This window comes from Telmatherina bonti (assembly GCF_933228915.1).
Source record: "Telmatherina bonti genome assembly, chromosome: 15".
Taxonomy (NCBI): domain Eukaryota; kingdom Metazoa; phylum Chordata; class Actinopteri; order Atheriniformes; family Telmatherinidae; genus Telmatherina; species Telmatherina bonti.
The window spans coordinates 21,404,321-21,421,091 of NC_136613.1; the positions used below are offsets into that span (position 1 = coordinate 21,404,321).

General features: G+C 39.8%; 3 protein-coding genes across 4 annotated transcripts; 2 read left to right on the top strand and 1 right to left on the bottom strand.

The window, feature by feature from the left end:
* Positions 1-3,058: 3,058 nt before the first annotated feature.
* Positions 3,059-5,495, top strand: cytip (cytohesin 1 interacting protein; the record flags this gene model as incomplete). Its single annotated transcript, XM_079254713.1, has 8 exons — positions 3,059-3,226; positions 3,540-3,589; positions 3,746-3,800; positions 3,904-4,006; positions 4,215-4,308; positions 4,416-4,482; positions 4,740-4,806; positions 5,017-5,495. 8 exons carry the CDS (start codon positions 3,059-3,061, stop codon positions 5,493-5,495), a joined length of 1,083 nt encoding a protein of 360 aa, XP_079110839.1.
* Positions 5,496-7,402: 1,907 nt separating this feature from the next.
* Positions 7,403-8,709, top strand: LOC306766125 (uncharacterized protein). Its single transcript, XM_079253734.1, has 2 exons — positions 7,403-7,992; positions 8,086-8,709. Exons 1-2 carry the CDS (start codon positions 7,473-7,475, stop codon positions 8,436-8,438), a joined length of 873 nt encoding a protein of 290 aa, XP_079109860.1. The 5' UTR covers positions 7,403-7,472; the 3' UTR covers positions 8,439-8,709.
* Positions 8,710-8,850: 141 nt separating this feature from the next.
* Positions 8,851-14,944, bottom strand: galnt5 (polypeptide N-acetylgalactosaminyltransferase 5). 2 transcript variants are annotated; one of them, XM_079254189.1, is made up of 11 exons: positions 14,868-14,944; positions 13,521-14,760; positions 13,269-13,435; positions 12,872-12,991; positions 11,538-11,673; positions 11,313-11,432; positions 11,110-11,227; positions 10,667-10,996; positions 10,303-10,383; positions 9,756-9,908; positions 8,851-9,526 (listed from the first exon to the last, which is right to left on the bottom strand). In XM_079254189.1, exons 2-11 carry the CDS (start codon positions 14,519-14,521, stop codon positions 9,389-9,391), a joined length of 2,364 nt encoding a protein of 787 aa, XP_079110315.1. In that variant the 5' UTR covers positions 14,522-14,760; positions 14,868-14,944; the 3' UTR covers positions 8,851-9,388. The 2 variants fall into 2 exon arrangements, with proteins under 2 accessions (XP_079110315.1, XP_079110314.1); XM_079254188.1 differs by having other exon boundaries at positions 13,521-14,927.
* Between the last annotated feature and the right edge of the window lie 1,827 nt (positions 14,945-16,771).

A 16,771-nucleotide genomic window follows, 5' to 3' on the forward strand; every position in this document is an offset into this window, starting at 1 on the left:
TTATCATTACAGTGATTGTGAAAATGGCGCTTTGGAAAAAAAAAAAAAGAAAGAAATCTTGCTCATCTCTAGCATCCTTTTCATTTTCCATGTAGCTGCTAAAGTATCAGTGTTGACACATATTGGGAATGTATTTCTATAACGAAGGGTCATGAATTGTCATTACTGCCTGTGGAAACCAAGTGATGTTCAGTAGCCTGTGGCTGTCTTGACAGATATCAATATATGTGAGAGTAACCTATTGTTTTTTTCTTTTCTTTTTTTTTCTCAGTAAACTAAGTTGTGGGATTATATGTCTGTATTGCAAAGAATAAAGATGAGAAATATTGAAAATGCACCATCTAATTGACTATCCCTGCCTCTGTTAAAAAAGAAAAAAAAAACCTACCACAGTTGTTCTTCTTTGCTTTTCTTAAGTTGATGTGATGAGCCAATTTGATTCATTATGTATGATCTGCTTCTTCAAGAATCAGATGCCATAAAGAAGAAATGTTAGCAAAAGCAGTCATCAGTGTGTGCAATTTCTGATGTATCTTTACAACCGATGAGAAAATATCAACTTATAAAAATGAGTGTCATATAGGTCTCATAAAACGCAACCTACGTTTGATTTCAAAGCCCTTTTGTTTAAATCTACACATTTCATTTCCGTAAAACTCTTCTGTGTCGTTGCTCATGTGGATTTTGTGCCACTGCGTTGTATCTTTCTTCTCTTGCACTATTTATTCTGTATAGAACTGTGAAATCAATAAACACCAGTTTTCATGTGCTGACTTGGTTTCTGTCACGTCTTTTATCTGTCTCATATTGCAAATGTAAACTTGAAAGTACTGATTGTGCAGAGCTGTGCAGGTTTACTGAATGCAAGGCAGAATTTCCCAGCAGCAGCCTGTCTTAAACAAGCCTCTTTCATCTTCTTCAGTGATTCCTTTATTTCAACTGATGTGACTCATCTTGGTTTTCTGATTTGCCGCTCTCCACGTAAGCTGTTAATGTCCGTTAGGCAGAGGAAATAAGGCTGGAACCCTGAAGCCATCGGTGCTACACAGATGAGTCAATGCCTTAACATTGGGTTTTGCTGCTGTAACAGATTTGGTTGTGATGCTTGTCACATAATTAAGGTCACTTGATGTCATTTGCCTGAGGCTGAGAGGACACATTTGAAATAATCACAATTAGCTTTAGCTTTTTTTTTTAAAAAAAAAAAAAAAACATCACAGGAAAAAGAAATGTATAAAAGTAAAGGTGATAGAGTAAATGAATGGCACTTAAAACTGGCATTCAGTTGGCTTTAGAAAGAAGAAATAAAAAGTAATAATACAAACTATTTTAAATATTTGATCTGAATGTAAGAAACATCATTTTTAGACTGATTTCATGAGAAGTTTTTTAGTCTGTTTGTGTGGTACTTCCAACAACTCCCCCATCACACAAACCAGTTACAGAAAATTCCTAGAGTTTTATCACACGATTTGATCTAATTATAATGATAATTAGGCTTGTACCTTTTTTGTTGCGGTGTGTGTGAAAGAAATTGCACAAACTGGAAGGTGCAGAAAAAACACTTTCTGGTAAATGGAAACTTGAGCAAAACTAGTTAAAAGACCAGACGTGTTGGTGAAGAGGGGCTCCTGCGTGACATGGTTTGGACTGAAGCATGTTTGCAGAGGTAGAACATGCAAACTACAGCATAAAGCATGTGAGTGGATATGTTACGGTTGCTTGTTGGTGGCTTCAGTGACTGCAGCTTATTTTGAACCAATAGTGGTATCGATCAAGGTGGGGATAATATCAACACTTTCACAACTCAACTGAGGAGCAGCTCAAAAAGAAGAAATGGAGGCCTATTAGTTGGCTTGGATTTGGGGTTTCAAATCCAAGCCAACTGTTTTGTGTGTGTGTGTGTGTGTATATGTGTGTGTGTGTGTGTGTGCTTGTTTTTCTCAGATGAACATTGCAATTATATGTTTTATTTAAATAGATCATACAAAAAGATTTCCTAAAGTTTACGTTCCATTATATTTTCTTTATTCACATTAGAGACTATTCCAAAGACAATAATTTGTTCTTGCTTGTTCAGCCATGTTTTATTAGGATGTGCTTATTTTATGCAGACTGTTATATTCAGTCAAAATCTTCAAATAAATTCTTTTCTGTACTTAATGTGACAACAATAGAGTGAGGGATTTGCAAAGTGCTGTTCCAGACAGTCCCGTGGTTAGTTGACCAGTGGTGCTGCTGAGGATCACTGGGGCAGAGTGGACTGCTGTGAAGCAATCTGCTCAGGAATCTTTCAACTGTTTATGTACTGTACTAAATATCTACATTTTAGCAACCTGTCAAACATTGTAGAGCTTAACTTTTTAAAGTGTGAGTGTTGCATTGGGGGAAAAGTTAGTGCATCAGATTTAAGCTTCCTTTGAGCTAACAGCCATTGTCTCCCTGACTACCAGCCTGACTGTGTGTGATTTTTCTTTTTGATCCCACCATGTCTGATACCTTCAGCCCAATGACCCATGCTTTCTGCTTCGGGAGCATGACAGCAGCCCCGAGCGAAATCAGCCTTTTTTCTGTCCTCATAAGACAAGTCTCCCTGCTTGGCAGAGCACAGGACTCAGGCTCAGTCTGAAGCTTAGCCCATTGAGAAACTGAGAGTAGAACAGCGTGGAAGCAGGTGCCGATGGAGGAGTGAGGTGGCAATTTCTCATGCATCGCTGATTTCTGACAGACCATAAACCGAATTGCTTCGACTGCAAAAAGAGAAGGGGCTGTTTGAAGGGGATTTGTGCACAATAGAGTCGACATTCCCCCTCCCGATTTCTTTTCAAAACAGCAGACCAGCACTTCTCAAGAAAGAGAACAAAAAGTTTAAAGGAGGTGAACAGGAAAGTAAGCATGCGAGGATGTGATCTGCAGATGCAGGGCCACCACAGCCATCACATGATGAGGATTTCCGCTTTGACACATTTTACTTTTGGCTGCACAGCAGGGCAGGGCCACACAATCACTGAGGAGCTGCTGCAGCAGGACATGATGGTGCTTTGAGGACTACTCTACCATGCAGTCTACCATGAATTTCAATGGACTTCAACACCAGGCCAGCCAAGAGAAATACATTCTGGATAACACTATGAGGAAAAAAAGTTCTCTCTGGTACCGGCGCTCATTGAGAGGGAACAATGATCGACACCGACAGAACACTGGCTCTTTGCCCAGAGTTTGCAAAGTGAGACGAGAACTTATAAACAATTCCACATCTACATTTACAAACACAGCTGTAAAAATCAAATTAACTGAGATTTTCTTATTCAATCTTACACTGGTTCTAAATTGTTTTCTTTTTTTTTTAATGTAAGAGAGTTTAAAACAAGGATGTTGCAGCTTCATGCAACCGTCCAGACAAGTTTAAGACTATTTACATTCATGCCTAAATAGATTATCTTCATAATGCATCAAAATGAACTTTTTCTTTAGACTCATGTGAGATGTAAACCCATTATATTGTTTTAAAGAGGAACTCTGCATTTCTCCTTCTGCAGCCAAAACTAACCCACTCCAATTCACTGGTTGATTACATGGACCCACAAAGGTAAGTATCAGATTAAATGTGCAAATTTTACATTAAGCTGTTTTGCATTCTCATTGCATTTTAGAGTCTGAAAGCTAGATTCTTTAGATTTTTTTAAAGCAAATGTCTTTAACGAGAAAGAATTAAATCAATTAAAATATTTTTTTTTTTGCACAGGACAACAATTATACTGGAAAAAGAAGACAATGAAACATTTGGTTTTGAAATTCAGGTAAAGTATATGAGATTTATTCATGCTTGCACTGTGTTTGACATACTTTTTGGGAAAATACTATTCTGACAGATTTTGTGACTAAACTGTCCCGTGTTTGCAGACTTATGGCCTGCAGCTGAGAAACAGTTCTGCAGTAGAGATGTGCACCTTCGTGTGCAAAGTGAATGAGGCCAGTGTTGCTGAGAGTGCTGGTCTGACCGCAGGTAAACCACCCAGTTCCTCCATACCTTATAGACCCTACACAACCTTTTTTTTTATACATACACAGTGTTACCTAAAGACTGACAGATACTCTCTCTCACTTGTCAGACATATCAGTACTAAACGCCCTAACACCTACACACATTCACACTGAAAGGTTTCTTCTCAGAAATCACAACGCCCTGTTATTTCCATCCTTGTTTTATATAGGTGATGTTATTGTCACTATCAATGGGGTCAGCATTGAAGGATTGTCTCATAAGCATGTACTTGGACTAATAAGAGAATCAACAAACAGTCTAAAGTGAGTGACATCAAGGATTGGTAACTCACACATCAAATGAAATAGAAAGAAAAAGCAGAATTCATCATCATTTGTGTGTATAACTGTGTGTTGTATTTTGATTTCAGGATGGAGACTGTATGTGGGAATGTAGTAAAACAGATAGAGCTGGAAAAGAGGTTGAACCTGCTCCAGGTATGTCCCAAACCAAACTAATATAGAGCAAATACAAAACAACAACAGTAAAACTAACAAACACCTGAAATCACAAAACTACCACTGGTTATTTACCTGCAGTTGTAGCACCTCATAGTTTAATCTCAGTTAAAGCTACAGGAGACTGACTTTGTGTTGTTGGACTGAGAAACTGTCTTGGGAAATGCCCCTCACAAACTGCACAGGATGAAAGAATTTCATTGGAAGCATAACGCCAGTGTTTTCTGCCCATACAGCAAACCCTCCGTGAGAAGTGGATGGAGCTTCAAGCGCTCACATTACAGGAAAAACGTCTTGTGCGAGGTGAGAACATTTGCTCAGCTGTCAAACCACAGCACTTCCTCTCTCACAGCCACTGTCATTTCTCTTCAGTGACACTGTTTATGATATGAAGTATGTATGCTTCACATGAAGGTGCTCCCCTGGGAATTAACATACAGCTAATAACTAATTTCCTGTTTTAGATTTCTCGTCAGCGGTAACTTTTACTGAAAAAAACTCTTATTTTTTCAGGTAACTTAAGAGAAAGCAGCCTCCACTCCCTGATGGACTCATCAGCTGTTCTGAGCTCCCCCATTGGCCGCTGTGGAAGACGTTTCTCCAGTGACAGCAGCAACAGGAGCATGCTGACAGATGACAGCGACCAAGCCAGTGTGTTTGGGGATCTGTGCTCACCAAGCCCCTCCAGTGCAGCCAGCATTTCAGAAGATGGTTGCTTCTTTTCTGGAGACTTCTCTTCACAGAACAGCTCCAGGAGGATTTCATCAAGCTCCAGCCATCATCACCAGGCCCTCAGCCGCTCCAGCAGTTCCAGTCTGGCCGACAGCAGCAGCTCACTCTCTCCGTCCTGGGAAGAAATGCGGACCTCATCCCTGTTTGGGACTCTGCCCAGAAGAGTCAGGAAAGCCAGCGTGCGCAAACACATCCTCAAGTTAATTCCTGGACTCCAGCGATCAGTTGAAGAAGAGGAGATGGGCGCAGTCACTCACTGACTTGTCCATGAGCTGATTGTGTTGATCTGGTACTAAGGGTTGGCATGAAGGAACTTCACACCCTATAAGTGGCAGGAATAAACAGACACTGAAGTGTATTGCCACGCAATTCATTAAGGGAAGAAGAACTTTTGAAATCACAGAGTGTGTAAATGTGAAAAGTTTAATCTAATGCTTTCTGAGCCTTTGAGGTGAGCCTGGCTCAGTTTGTTTTGAAATGTAGCGCAAATGCATTACTAAAATGAATGTGTGTTAAATGAATGTACACATAGCCGACTGTAATGATGGGATGATGCATCCGGGTAACTTGAAGAGAAATGTCTACCTTGTGCCATAATCACGTTTTGGCCAGCATTAAGCAGAGAAGCAGCAGCTGTCTTCATGTAGCACAGTGAGATCATACATTTAGATTCTGAGACAACTCAGTTTTCAGAGAGAGACATCCAGAATGTAGCACTTACAACACATTCAGGTGCACAAAACCAAATATCTAAACCGTAGAGATTGTGGCTCAGCTCAAAACAGGATGTGGGTATGGAGATACTACGTAAGCGTTTTCATTTCCAAAATTACCTTCAGACCCTTCAGGCTACAACAGTTTCACCACTTACAACCAGTAAAATATGTTTTTGTAAATTCTGCATGATCTGAATGTTATGTGATAGTTTTTTTTTTATTCATTTATCTTTTTTTAGTATTATGCTTTTGTCTGTTTCAGTCATCTCAAGATTATATAAATGGAAAGAGCTTTTAAAAGATAAATAAACTTTGTTTTCATATACCACCCATCATAGTACTCTGCTTGCTTCATTCAGCAAGAAGGAAGCAGCGGCGTGAACTGCATGAATGATATTTGTGGATGATGCAAGTGCACATCAAACATTCCCCCCAAATGTTAGTTTGTAAGTAACCTTTTAATAATAGACAGAAACCTCACCCATTTCCTGTGTTTAGTCTTACCTTCTGGCTTCCGGTCTCTCTATACATCTCTGCTGAAGAAAACTATATAGAACTGATAACTTCACTTTGGTATCAGGAAACTATATCTTAATTTAATGTTTACTTGCTAATGCTAGATCATAACATTTGATGGAGCAAAACCAAAAAAGCTTGTTTTTCATTCTCTGCTGTCAGAAAAACCTCTAAATAGATTTTTAGGTAAAAAATATAGTTTATAACAAAAGAAGTCAGTGACAAATTTCCTGCCTGCAGACAGGAATATATAATGCCTCACAACAACAGAGGATGCAGTATTATATTCAGTGCTATAGTTAGTTAATAGATGCTACTTTTAACTTTGTATCAAAGTGTTTTCCAGTGGTCCCAAACATAGGATGATGCTCTGTGTGAAAAATATTTGGAATTTCATATTACCATGTTGTTGCAAAAGGTTGCAAACTGTTGATGCAATCTCTAATAAAATGATGTGTCTTAAACACATCAAAAGTCAGTTTGTAGTTAAGTAAATTTACTTTCCAACACAGTGCAACAAAATGCAAATTTACATCAACTTTTCAGATGCCTGAAAAACTTAAGGTCGTTATGGTATTACAAATTCAACACGTCCCATAGCTTTACCTCAGTCCACATGCACACCCGTTTCTGCTTCCAGCAGTAAAATAATGTGTAGGCAACCTATAGAAGAATGTTAATCCAGACTTAAAATGCTACAGAAAGAAGGTGGTCACCAAGCAGAGATTTAAAAATTAGTACAACTGCTCCATATGCAGCTGCCAGCTTCACAATGAACCTTTGTTGGGTCCACAAGAAAACCCTTGTTCTTCAGTGATTCAACAGTCACATTTACATGGTGCAAGGCCTTGTGAGTACACTGCAAGTCCACACCTCCCACTGTTGGTTGAAAGGCTGAGTTCTTTGACAATGGAGAACGGCACGGCTGGAGAAGATGTGACCGTGTTTAACTTCTGATTCAGCAAAGAGCATCAGAGAAGTTTTTTTTAAGACTCACCAGAAAAAATGGAGACAAGAACATCCCCTTTAAATGAGACACAACTCAGAATGCAGGATGCACAGGCATCGCAGGTGTTGGAGATCATTGGTGGGAACACCCTCGATGCCTGTAAGATGCTGGAGGAGCCTAATGAGATGGATGTGTGGTTCATGGAGATGGGAGATGACTCGGTGTTCTACAGCGATGAGGAACAAACTCAGCAGGACAAAGACGCTTTTGAAAGCAGCAGGTGCAAACGTCTTGTAAACAGCGTGGCAGACTGTGAAACTGACCAGCAGCAAGCGTGGGATCCAGAAGAAATCATTAATTACAAAAGAAGTTTCAAGATGGAGAAGGAAGCGACCAAACAGGTCGTTTGCATTGAAGAATTAAAAAAAAATCTGATACAAAAATGTGAAAAAGCCTGTGCATCAGACCACAGAGAAGCAGGAAAGTGTGGGAGACCTTCTGGGATGTCTCTGCAACCAAACTGCGCAGCTATAGATATGCAAACACAGCAAGCCCTGAACAAGGCTGCAAAAAAAGGTAAGATGAGTTTATTGTCCACTGAAATAAGACTGTTTAAACAAAAGTTTTACAGAATGCAAAACAGATGCCTCCTTTCTTTTTTCCCCTCAGTAAAGCAACTAACGAAGGAGGAAGTAATGTTGAAAGTCCCAACATCAAACCAAAGTCCGTTTCATGCATTTAATGAGGAGAGCTACTCAAACGAAAAAGCAGAAATCTCCAAACACCTGCCTGATGCTGAGCTCCACCAAGCAGGCAACCGTCAGCTCAAGGTGGACCTGGAGGTCCATGCTGGGCTTTCTCAAAACCCCAACCCAAGTAGATCTGCTCCGCTGAAGTCTGGCCTCAGTCCCTTCAACCATCTTACCTCCTCCAAATACAGCACCGTGTCTTACCGCAAGATCCGCAGAGGCAACACACAGGAGAAGATACAGGAGTTTGAGGTCATGTTGATGAATTTGTGAGCAAAATGGTTTTCCAAAGGACAAAGACCTCAAAAATAAATAACACAAACATTCAGTTAAATATCTCATGCTTACTGGTATACTGGTTCTAAAATGTACTTTTTTTTAATGTTTGCACAACATTTCCAGACTAAATGTTCATTTTTAACTGTCGACTCTCAACGGTCATTTCTAAAGGTTTTATGTGATCATTTTGTGATGAAAATTTTATGTTCAAGTTGGGTCTTTGACCACTTTATGTATCTTTTATAATACTATCATCTACACAAAAAAGCCCTGTAGTGTTTGAAGTTTGGAGGCAGACTGTGACAAATACAAATAACCTGCAAACTTACTAAAAATGTCTAGTCGATAAAGAAAAATAAAATAAAATTGACACAAATTTAACATTTTCAATTTATTTCTTCTCACCTTATTAAGATGCTTTCCCCGCAATTTGACGTTAAAAATGCTTAATAACAGAGTAAAATTCTCACACCAGACCACAGGTTTCATGAGTGTTTTGAAGCAACACTTCCCTCTAGTGTCATTTATGAAAGTTATACACAGGTGCAGTTTTCACATGAGAACCTCGACAATGCAACATTGAAACCCAGAAAAGCAGCATGAAGCACATGACATCTTGAAACACAGATGTCCCGTGCACAGGAAGATCAGGTTATTATTCAACCTGTGAGGCACTGCAGAAACCAGAAGAGTCTTAAATAAATTCATCTGATTTCTACTGAAGAAAAAAACAAAACAAAATAAAACAATACAATGTCATAATAAAATCATTTTTGTTTTCTCTGCAACACAGCCCCACACCGTCGGATTAATATTACTGCCACCGTAAGCTTTCATCTTCTTCCTCCCAGTCGTATTTTCCGACTGGACCACAATGAGGTGCAAGGCCACTGGAAATTTCTCTGCATGTTTGAACGTCTTCTCAGTAGAGCCTCCTCTCATCATTACGCGTGATAATGTGTGAAGTGCCATTTCTGGAAGGCATTGCTGGGTTCACACGGGCTGAGACGAAGCGATTCACCCAGAGGGTCACCTTCCAGGCACATGCGGTGGGAAGCAAACTCTGCTAGGAGGTGCTCCGCCTTGACAGACATAAAACAAGAAGTGCAATTAACGAACAAAGCTTTAGCATGTAAACATACCTTTTCTTGTTCACTACTTCACAAGTTCTCAACATTTAGCTTTTTGAGGATTTGAAACCTGTTCATTCAGGTAAATCTGACAGAGATCAAGAACAAAAATAGAGCAGACTTTATGAAGGGAAAACAAGGATAGAAGAGGAGGCAAACAACACATGCAAAGTCAACTTACGAGAGCGGAGTTGGAGGATTTGTGTAGCCAGCGGAGTTCAGGTTTGAAGCCGTCACATAAAAGTAAAGCAACTCTACGGCCTTCGTCCTGGGGAGCAACACACAGGTCCTGCTGCCGAACGTGTCTCATCCAGGTGTAATTAAAATGCTGAGTCTAAACATGATTGAGGAACGGAGCGTTACCACCATGTAATTACGCTGCACATCATGAATGCTATAAGATACAGAGAGACGCCTCAGTGGGGCTGATCTGTATCCAAATAGGCCGCATTTAGAAAGCCTTGGTCTTGGACTACACCCTTGTTTATCCTGGCTTTCAGTTTGACTCTGACTGATTATATTTCTCTTGGTTTTGGTTAGTTTCTGGATTCTTTCTTGCTTTTTTGTTTTGTTTTCTTCTTCTGTAGCACTTTGACATTTACTGCAGCCATCAGTGCAAAATGCAAATATGCATTTTGACTTAAAACTTTTCCTCAGTAACAAATATGATGCCATTATAGAACTTTCACTAGCATTTGCTGTCAAATTATGAATGAAATAAACCTTACCTGCTTGCTCAGATCACATATCTCAAAGGACAAAGAGTCTTTCTGCATTGTTAGGCATTTTCTCAAGCCCTGATTGAAGACCTTAGGAGAAGGGGGAAGAAAAAGAAAAAAACCCCCTGAAAACTACAATGTAATTTCAATTAATACCAATGAGCTTCAGTCCACAGTGTTTCATTGTTAAAAAAGGGCCCAATTAAAGCCTGTGTTTGTTTAAAACATTAGTTTTATGGTGGAAAAGCATAAGAAGCTTTTGTTTTAGCTTAAGATCTTAGAGAATTATTAACAATACTTCAAGCAAGAAGTATTGTAGCACAGCGACCACCCGAAAAACAAAAACACAAGGAGCTGTAATATATTCACATACCAGGCCCTCAGCTTTGACTAACGGAGCATTCATCTCAGGGTACACGTTCTCAAGGTACCACTTGAAGCTCTTGCATTTGAGCCTCTTCCTCAGCTCGATCTGCTCTGTGAGGTTGCCAATGTCGATGACCTTTCTATCCAGCAGGTGGTGGTAGCCATGGCCGTAGAAAAGGTCCTTGTACTCGTCCAGCCAAACTTCAGCCACCCTTGCCAGGTTACGCTCCACCGTCTTCTGCCGGTCCTTTGGGAATTTATAAGGATTCTGTCCCCGGAAAATATGTCCCACCCGGGAGCAGGGGATAATCTCGATTTCTCCTCCACACATCCAGATCTGTTCAGATGGCAGCAAGGAGAGTGCATGCGTAACCACATCACAACATCTGTTATGTTTTCAAACAATTTACAATAATCAGGGATGAAATGGATAAAAAAAATAAAAAAAACCTTAAATGAAATCTCCATGTTCTCTCCTCCCCATACATCAAGACCAGGATCATAAGCACCCAGCTCAAAGAAGTATTTCTTGTCAATGGAGAAAAGGCCACCAGCCATCACTGGACATCTGTGAGATGGAAAAATAAATATAAGTCATGAACAATAATAATTATAAAATACAGAGCATGGAAATGAGGCGGCGAGGACGTTACCTAATTGGATCTGAAATGGTCATGCTGTTCTTCTTAATGTACTCCTCTGGTAATGTGCTCCAACCAAACACCAAAGGCCATTTGAAAATGCCTCTTTGGAAGTTGTCAACAAGCATATAACTGAGTATGAAGAGACAAAAACACAGGTTACGTGTGTCGCATCAAGTATTCAACATTACTCTAGCAGGCACTGCTGGCGTATTCAATGTGGTCTTTGCCAGTCACCTCATATCCTTGTCATTGATGACTTCAATAACTGGACAGGGCACCTTCTTGCGATCCACATAGATTCTCTCTAAGAGCGGCTCTAGCCAGCCCACATTGCACTCAATATGGGAGTCAAGGAAGGTAAGAACTTCACCTGCATTAAGAGGAAAGCAAACATCCTGCTGCAGTTAAACAAATATTGTTTAATATCAGCACTTTTACAGGATAACTGTAAACGTGTAGGAGTTTCCTGAAAAGCATATGCGATGTCCATAAATTACCTAAAAACAACAATTAACAGTTGCTTATTTTAGAAACGGGAAGGTTCAGTGTGAATGAAAAGTTTGTTGATGGTGTCCAGTGAGGTAGAGGAACGTAGAGATGATGGGAAAACAGATCCAAACACCTGACTGGATTTCTGACAGATGCTAAAGCTCCGCTCAGATTCCTGACAACTGGAAGTTACCTTTAAAGTAATCAGAGGTTTTTCATGCAAGGTTACAAGTTACAAATCCAAAGAAGCTAACAAACAATTTTACAGTGACTCAGCAAAAAGCCGTTAACTACGCAAAATCTGATTATCTGTGAAAACATCCCTTTTTACAGGCTATTTAAGTTCATTTATTTTGGTAACCACTTCCAAACATATTAAGCAGAGTGTGTGTCTTGTATTGTTGTACATATTGGATATTATAAGGTACACAGACTGCTTTAACATTGGAACTTGTTTTTATGATGGCATAAATCTATCAATGAAATATATCTAGCATTAATGACCTCAGACAGGAATTCAGAGACCAGCCTCGCAGAACAGAGCTACCAGGCTGAGACTGATGTACTTTTATCGTGGATCCGTCCGGCAGCTTCACGCGCACAAGAGAAGAGGCAGCATGGCATTGCCTTTCTAACCAGCTGTCATAACTCATTCTGTGATTCGGGTTTTATGTGTTTAACCACGCATTGATGCAGCGCTGAGCTTCAGCCACTGATGATACCTGCTTATTCCAGGGGGAAGTCTATCTCAGGTGCTATTAGGAGAGGTGAAGGACAGTACGCTACCTTAGCTTTTTCTATAATCCTTACTGACTTTTAAAAGTCAAGATTCAACCAATCATAAGATTCTGCTGCGTGATTCATGTAAATAATGACTTTCTATGGTACTGTACTAACACGGATGACAATAGCTTCGTGCTTTATCCATAAAGTCTAAGCGCATAATTAAGCATTATTATCTTAGTCCTTACACTCCATTTTGTGGGAAAAATGACTGCTCATTTGAGTCTCTATCAACTTTTAGCAGATAGAATAACCCCAATAATTAACTGGAACATATTAATCTCAGCCTCGCATACCTTTGGCAACAGCCGCTCCAGCCAGCCTGGCCCGGATCAGGCCCTGACGCTCTTTGAGACGAATGATTCTCACTTTAGGAAACTGGGACATGTACACATCCAGTTGCTCCTTCAGATAGTCTGCCAGAGTAAAACAAAAAAAAAGCTGAGTGAAATGACGGCATGATAGTTATACTAACAACAGAAACAAGACAAACAGAACAATATATTAGAGTTTCAATAACCTGTAATATGGAGATTAAATTGAAATCATTAATTATTTAAACAGCAACTTTAACACTTAATCAATTAAATCTAACACAACTGTTGTAAACTTGCTTTTTTTTTCAGTTAACTGTTTTATACACTTAATAACCCTCTGATCCGATCTACGTAGGATGAGTCAGGATCTGTTTACCTTTGGTACTAAAATCATCCACCAGAATGATCTCTTTGAGGAGGTGTGGTGGAGATCTATTGAGCACACTGTGCACCGAGCGGAGCAGCGTGGACCACACCTCGTCCACAAAACAGAATATGACGCTGGTGGAGGGCAGGTCATCGTGGACCAGATTCTGTGCACACCTGGAAACACAACAAAAAGGATGACTCAGCTTAGCAGTCGCTGCAGATGAAGGATGAAGACGTAAAGCTGTTGAGAGGGATTTACATTTCAGGCCGGGTGTCGGGAACGGCACGGTCCACTGGGATCTGGTCGCTGAGGTAGACATTGAAGTGGCCTTCATCCCATCTTTTTCTCACCTCTGCGTCTTCGTTGCTGGCAAGAAAGACTGCCTGACCAAACTGGCCCACCGCATTAGCATCTCTAGGAGCGTGGGTCACATCCAAAGAGAGCACTTTGTGGACGCCTGCTTTTCTGGTTGTAGGCTTCAGAGGTCCCTTTTGCACATTAAGTTCACTGCTATCCGCCATCTTCGCCTTTTTCTCCTGCTTTCTCTTTACACTGTTGTTGGAAGTCTCAAGGTGTGTGTCCTTGTTCTGATGCTGGCTCCTTTTTGTTTCATTATTAACAAGTTCATCCTTAACTTTTCCATTTGTCTTTGAATCCCTGTTGCCCGCAACATTTTTTGTAACGTGCACTGTTTTAATAAGTCCGTTCTTGAAATTTTCTTTGTTTGTCTCAACACCTGGTGGAGCTTGGCTCATATTAGCCACTGCCACATTTATATCCAAGTTTATGGCTACTTTTTTGAAAGGGGCATCCTGCTTTGGTGTGATGCTTTTAGAAAGCGCAGCTGCAGCTTCATGTTTAGAAATTGCAGATTTAGAGCCATCATTTTTAGGTCCATTATCTGTTTCTCCCTGATCGGGGTTCAACCTTTTGTCCAACATTTGATCCTGATCTCTCCCTCCATGTCTATACACTTGGGCTATTTTAAAGCTTGAACGGAGTGTATTCCCCTCACGTGTGACAGCAAAGTCCACCTTCTGAACTGGGTGTTTAAAGCCCCTTCTCATCAGCTGTGTCACCCTGGACTGCTGTTTGATCATCTCTCTTTCTTTGATCACTCGTTCTTTCAGCAGCTGACTGTTCACATCGTTTATTGATATGCGGAGGGCAGCCATGTCAAACAGAAGCCAAATGACAGAAGCGACGAACACAAACGCCAGCACCCTCCCACTCCCCCTCAAATACCGTCTTAGCTTCATCGTTCACATGTAAACCTAGGCGGGCAGGCTCATGCTGAGAGGGCCACTTCTGGGCAGCAGGGAAACTTTTTTTGTTCTTGAGGAAGCTGGTTGCCTGCGTGGCATGCTGGTTGCGGTAGTCTGTGGACTGCTGTTGTCAGTCAGACGTCCAACAGGCTCTCACACCCGTCGCGCAGGACAAACGCACAATGTAGGTGTTCATTTCTCCATACCGTGTCGCTCCGGTCATGTCCAGCCGCCTGGAAACATCATGTCAGTGTCTGTCCAAAAGACTTGAAATAACTAGTTGAAGTAATACAAAAAGAAACTTGGTTGAAGTGTGTTTTGTTTCGGTCAAGAGACTTACCACACCGTAACTTCTTTGACTTACACTTAGAGTTTTGTATGAGGACGTAGCAAGCGACTGACTTCCACTTTAGCAGCAACCTGATTGGACAGACCTTCACAAACGTCTCAGCCGAAGATGAAAAGTAGCCGGAAAACACCAGCAGTACACAGGAAGTACTGTTCTGCGTGTCTAAAATAAAAGCTTGGCTTTTGTAGTAAATTCTATTGCAAAATTATTGGTTGTACTTATATTACACTTATATTACTTCCTGTGTCTGTGTCTTCTTGAGTTTTTAGGTATACATAACCCATTTAAAAAAGTTGGTTTACTTTATCTAAATTAACCTTATGCTGTGAACAACGTGAACGCCACTTATCAAATGTTGCATATGTGGGCTGTTCATGTTTTTTTTTTCTTTTTTTTTTTTCTTTTTGCTAATCTTTTCTATTTCCATCCCACCCTCTTTTATTCAGGCTATGATAACATCTCTTTAAAAATTAATACTGAATATATTCAGCTCAGGGTTTAAAAGAGCATCAGAGAGCTGCTTGGTGCTACAGAGCAACAGAAATGTATGTTATATTAACAAAATCTAGAAGTGCAGAAATGAAGCCATGTCATAAATAAGTTTAACTTCCTTCTGCACCATATTATTCAACACAATAATGGAAAGAATTAAACATCTGTTGTCCTATCTCTCCATATGCAGAAAACCTGTCTCTCTCTGTCGATATATATATAATCCTTATCAGTAGGCTGACATTTTATGTGGAAACAAATTAAGACCTCCATGTTGATTCCTGAGAACACACACATACTAACAAAAACTGACTCTTGCACACATGAACTTCAGATAGTTACCTTGTCAACACTACTGAGCTTTCATAATAAACAACTGGCTTTTCCGTGGTAACTTACACAGTGTGCACAGATGAGAATGATGTGCTGTAAAGTGGGTAAAAATGAAAGCGAGATGCTAAATCATTGTTTGATGTTGAACTGACTGCACATCTTAATTTGGAAGTCGTAACCGGATGTACTTTTTTAACTTAACCTCATCTTCGCGCGTTACATTGCAAAGCCAGGTAGCAGAAAATGTAATCAAGAGTATCAGATTTCAAGCAGTGAGGCGAGCTGTCTGGGTTTACATGAGTGTACCTTAACTTGTTGCCCTGACAAATACACACACATTAAAATGTAGAATGACTTGTTATACCACTCTTATTAGTAAGCCTATAGGCGGTGTCGTTAAACAGTGCGTACGTACATGAGTTTAATTTTACCTGTTTATCCTAAAAAGAAAGTCAAAGATCACATTTCAAGTAACTGAAGTTCGTAACATTGTGTTTATTAACATTTCCGTATTAACAATAACATGTCGTGTTCATTTTCTGTGTTGTGTTTAACTAAAGAAACAAAAGTGAAAGGTGGGACCAAAGCACGGAAAGACTGTCCACCTGGGTGCAACCCTGAGAACAGACAACTTCTGACAAATATTTCTGTGTAAACATCAGATTTCCAAATGCAAGTAAGTACTTTATCTAATGTATTAATATATGTTGGCCTGCATAGTGTTCCACATTCACTCTACCTTTTTATTGATCATAGTGCAGTATTCATAATATGACATACTCTCATTAACTGCCCACTTGAGTGATACTTAGATGTTTACATTTCATGATGAAGATTTAAAATGCACAAAACCACCAGATGTAATAACTGTACAAAGGTAAACAGCCAATAATATTGAAGACACTGATAAAACTTGTAAAAAATGTAAAGTATAAAGGTTTTTGAAGCAGTGATGAAAGCCATGTAATAGACTTACCCTAATTAACAGAATGGTGCAAAAAATAATTTTTGCTTCATTTTTTATATTAAATATCCACATATTTGTAATATTCAGTTAAATCTTTCTTTCT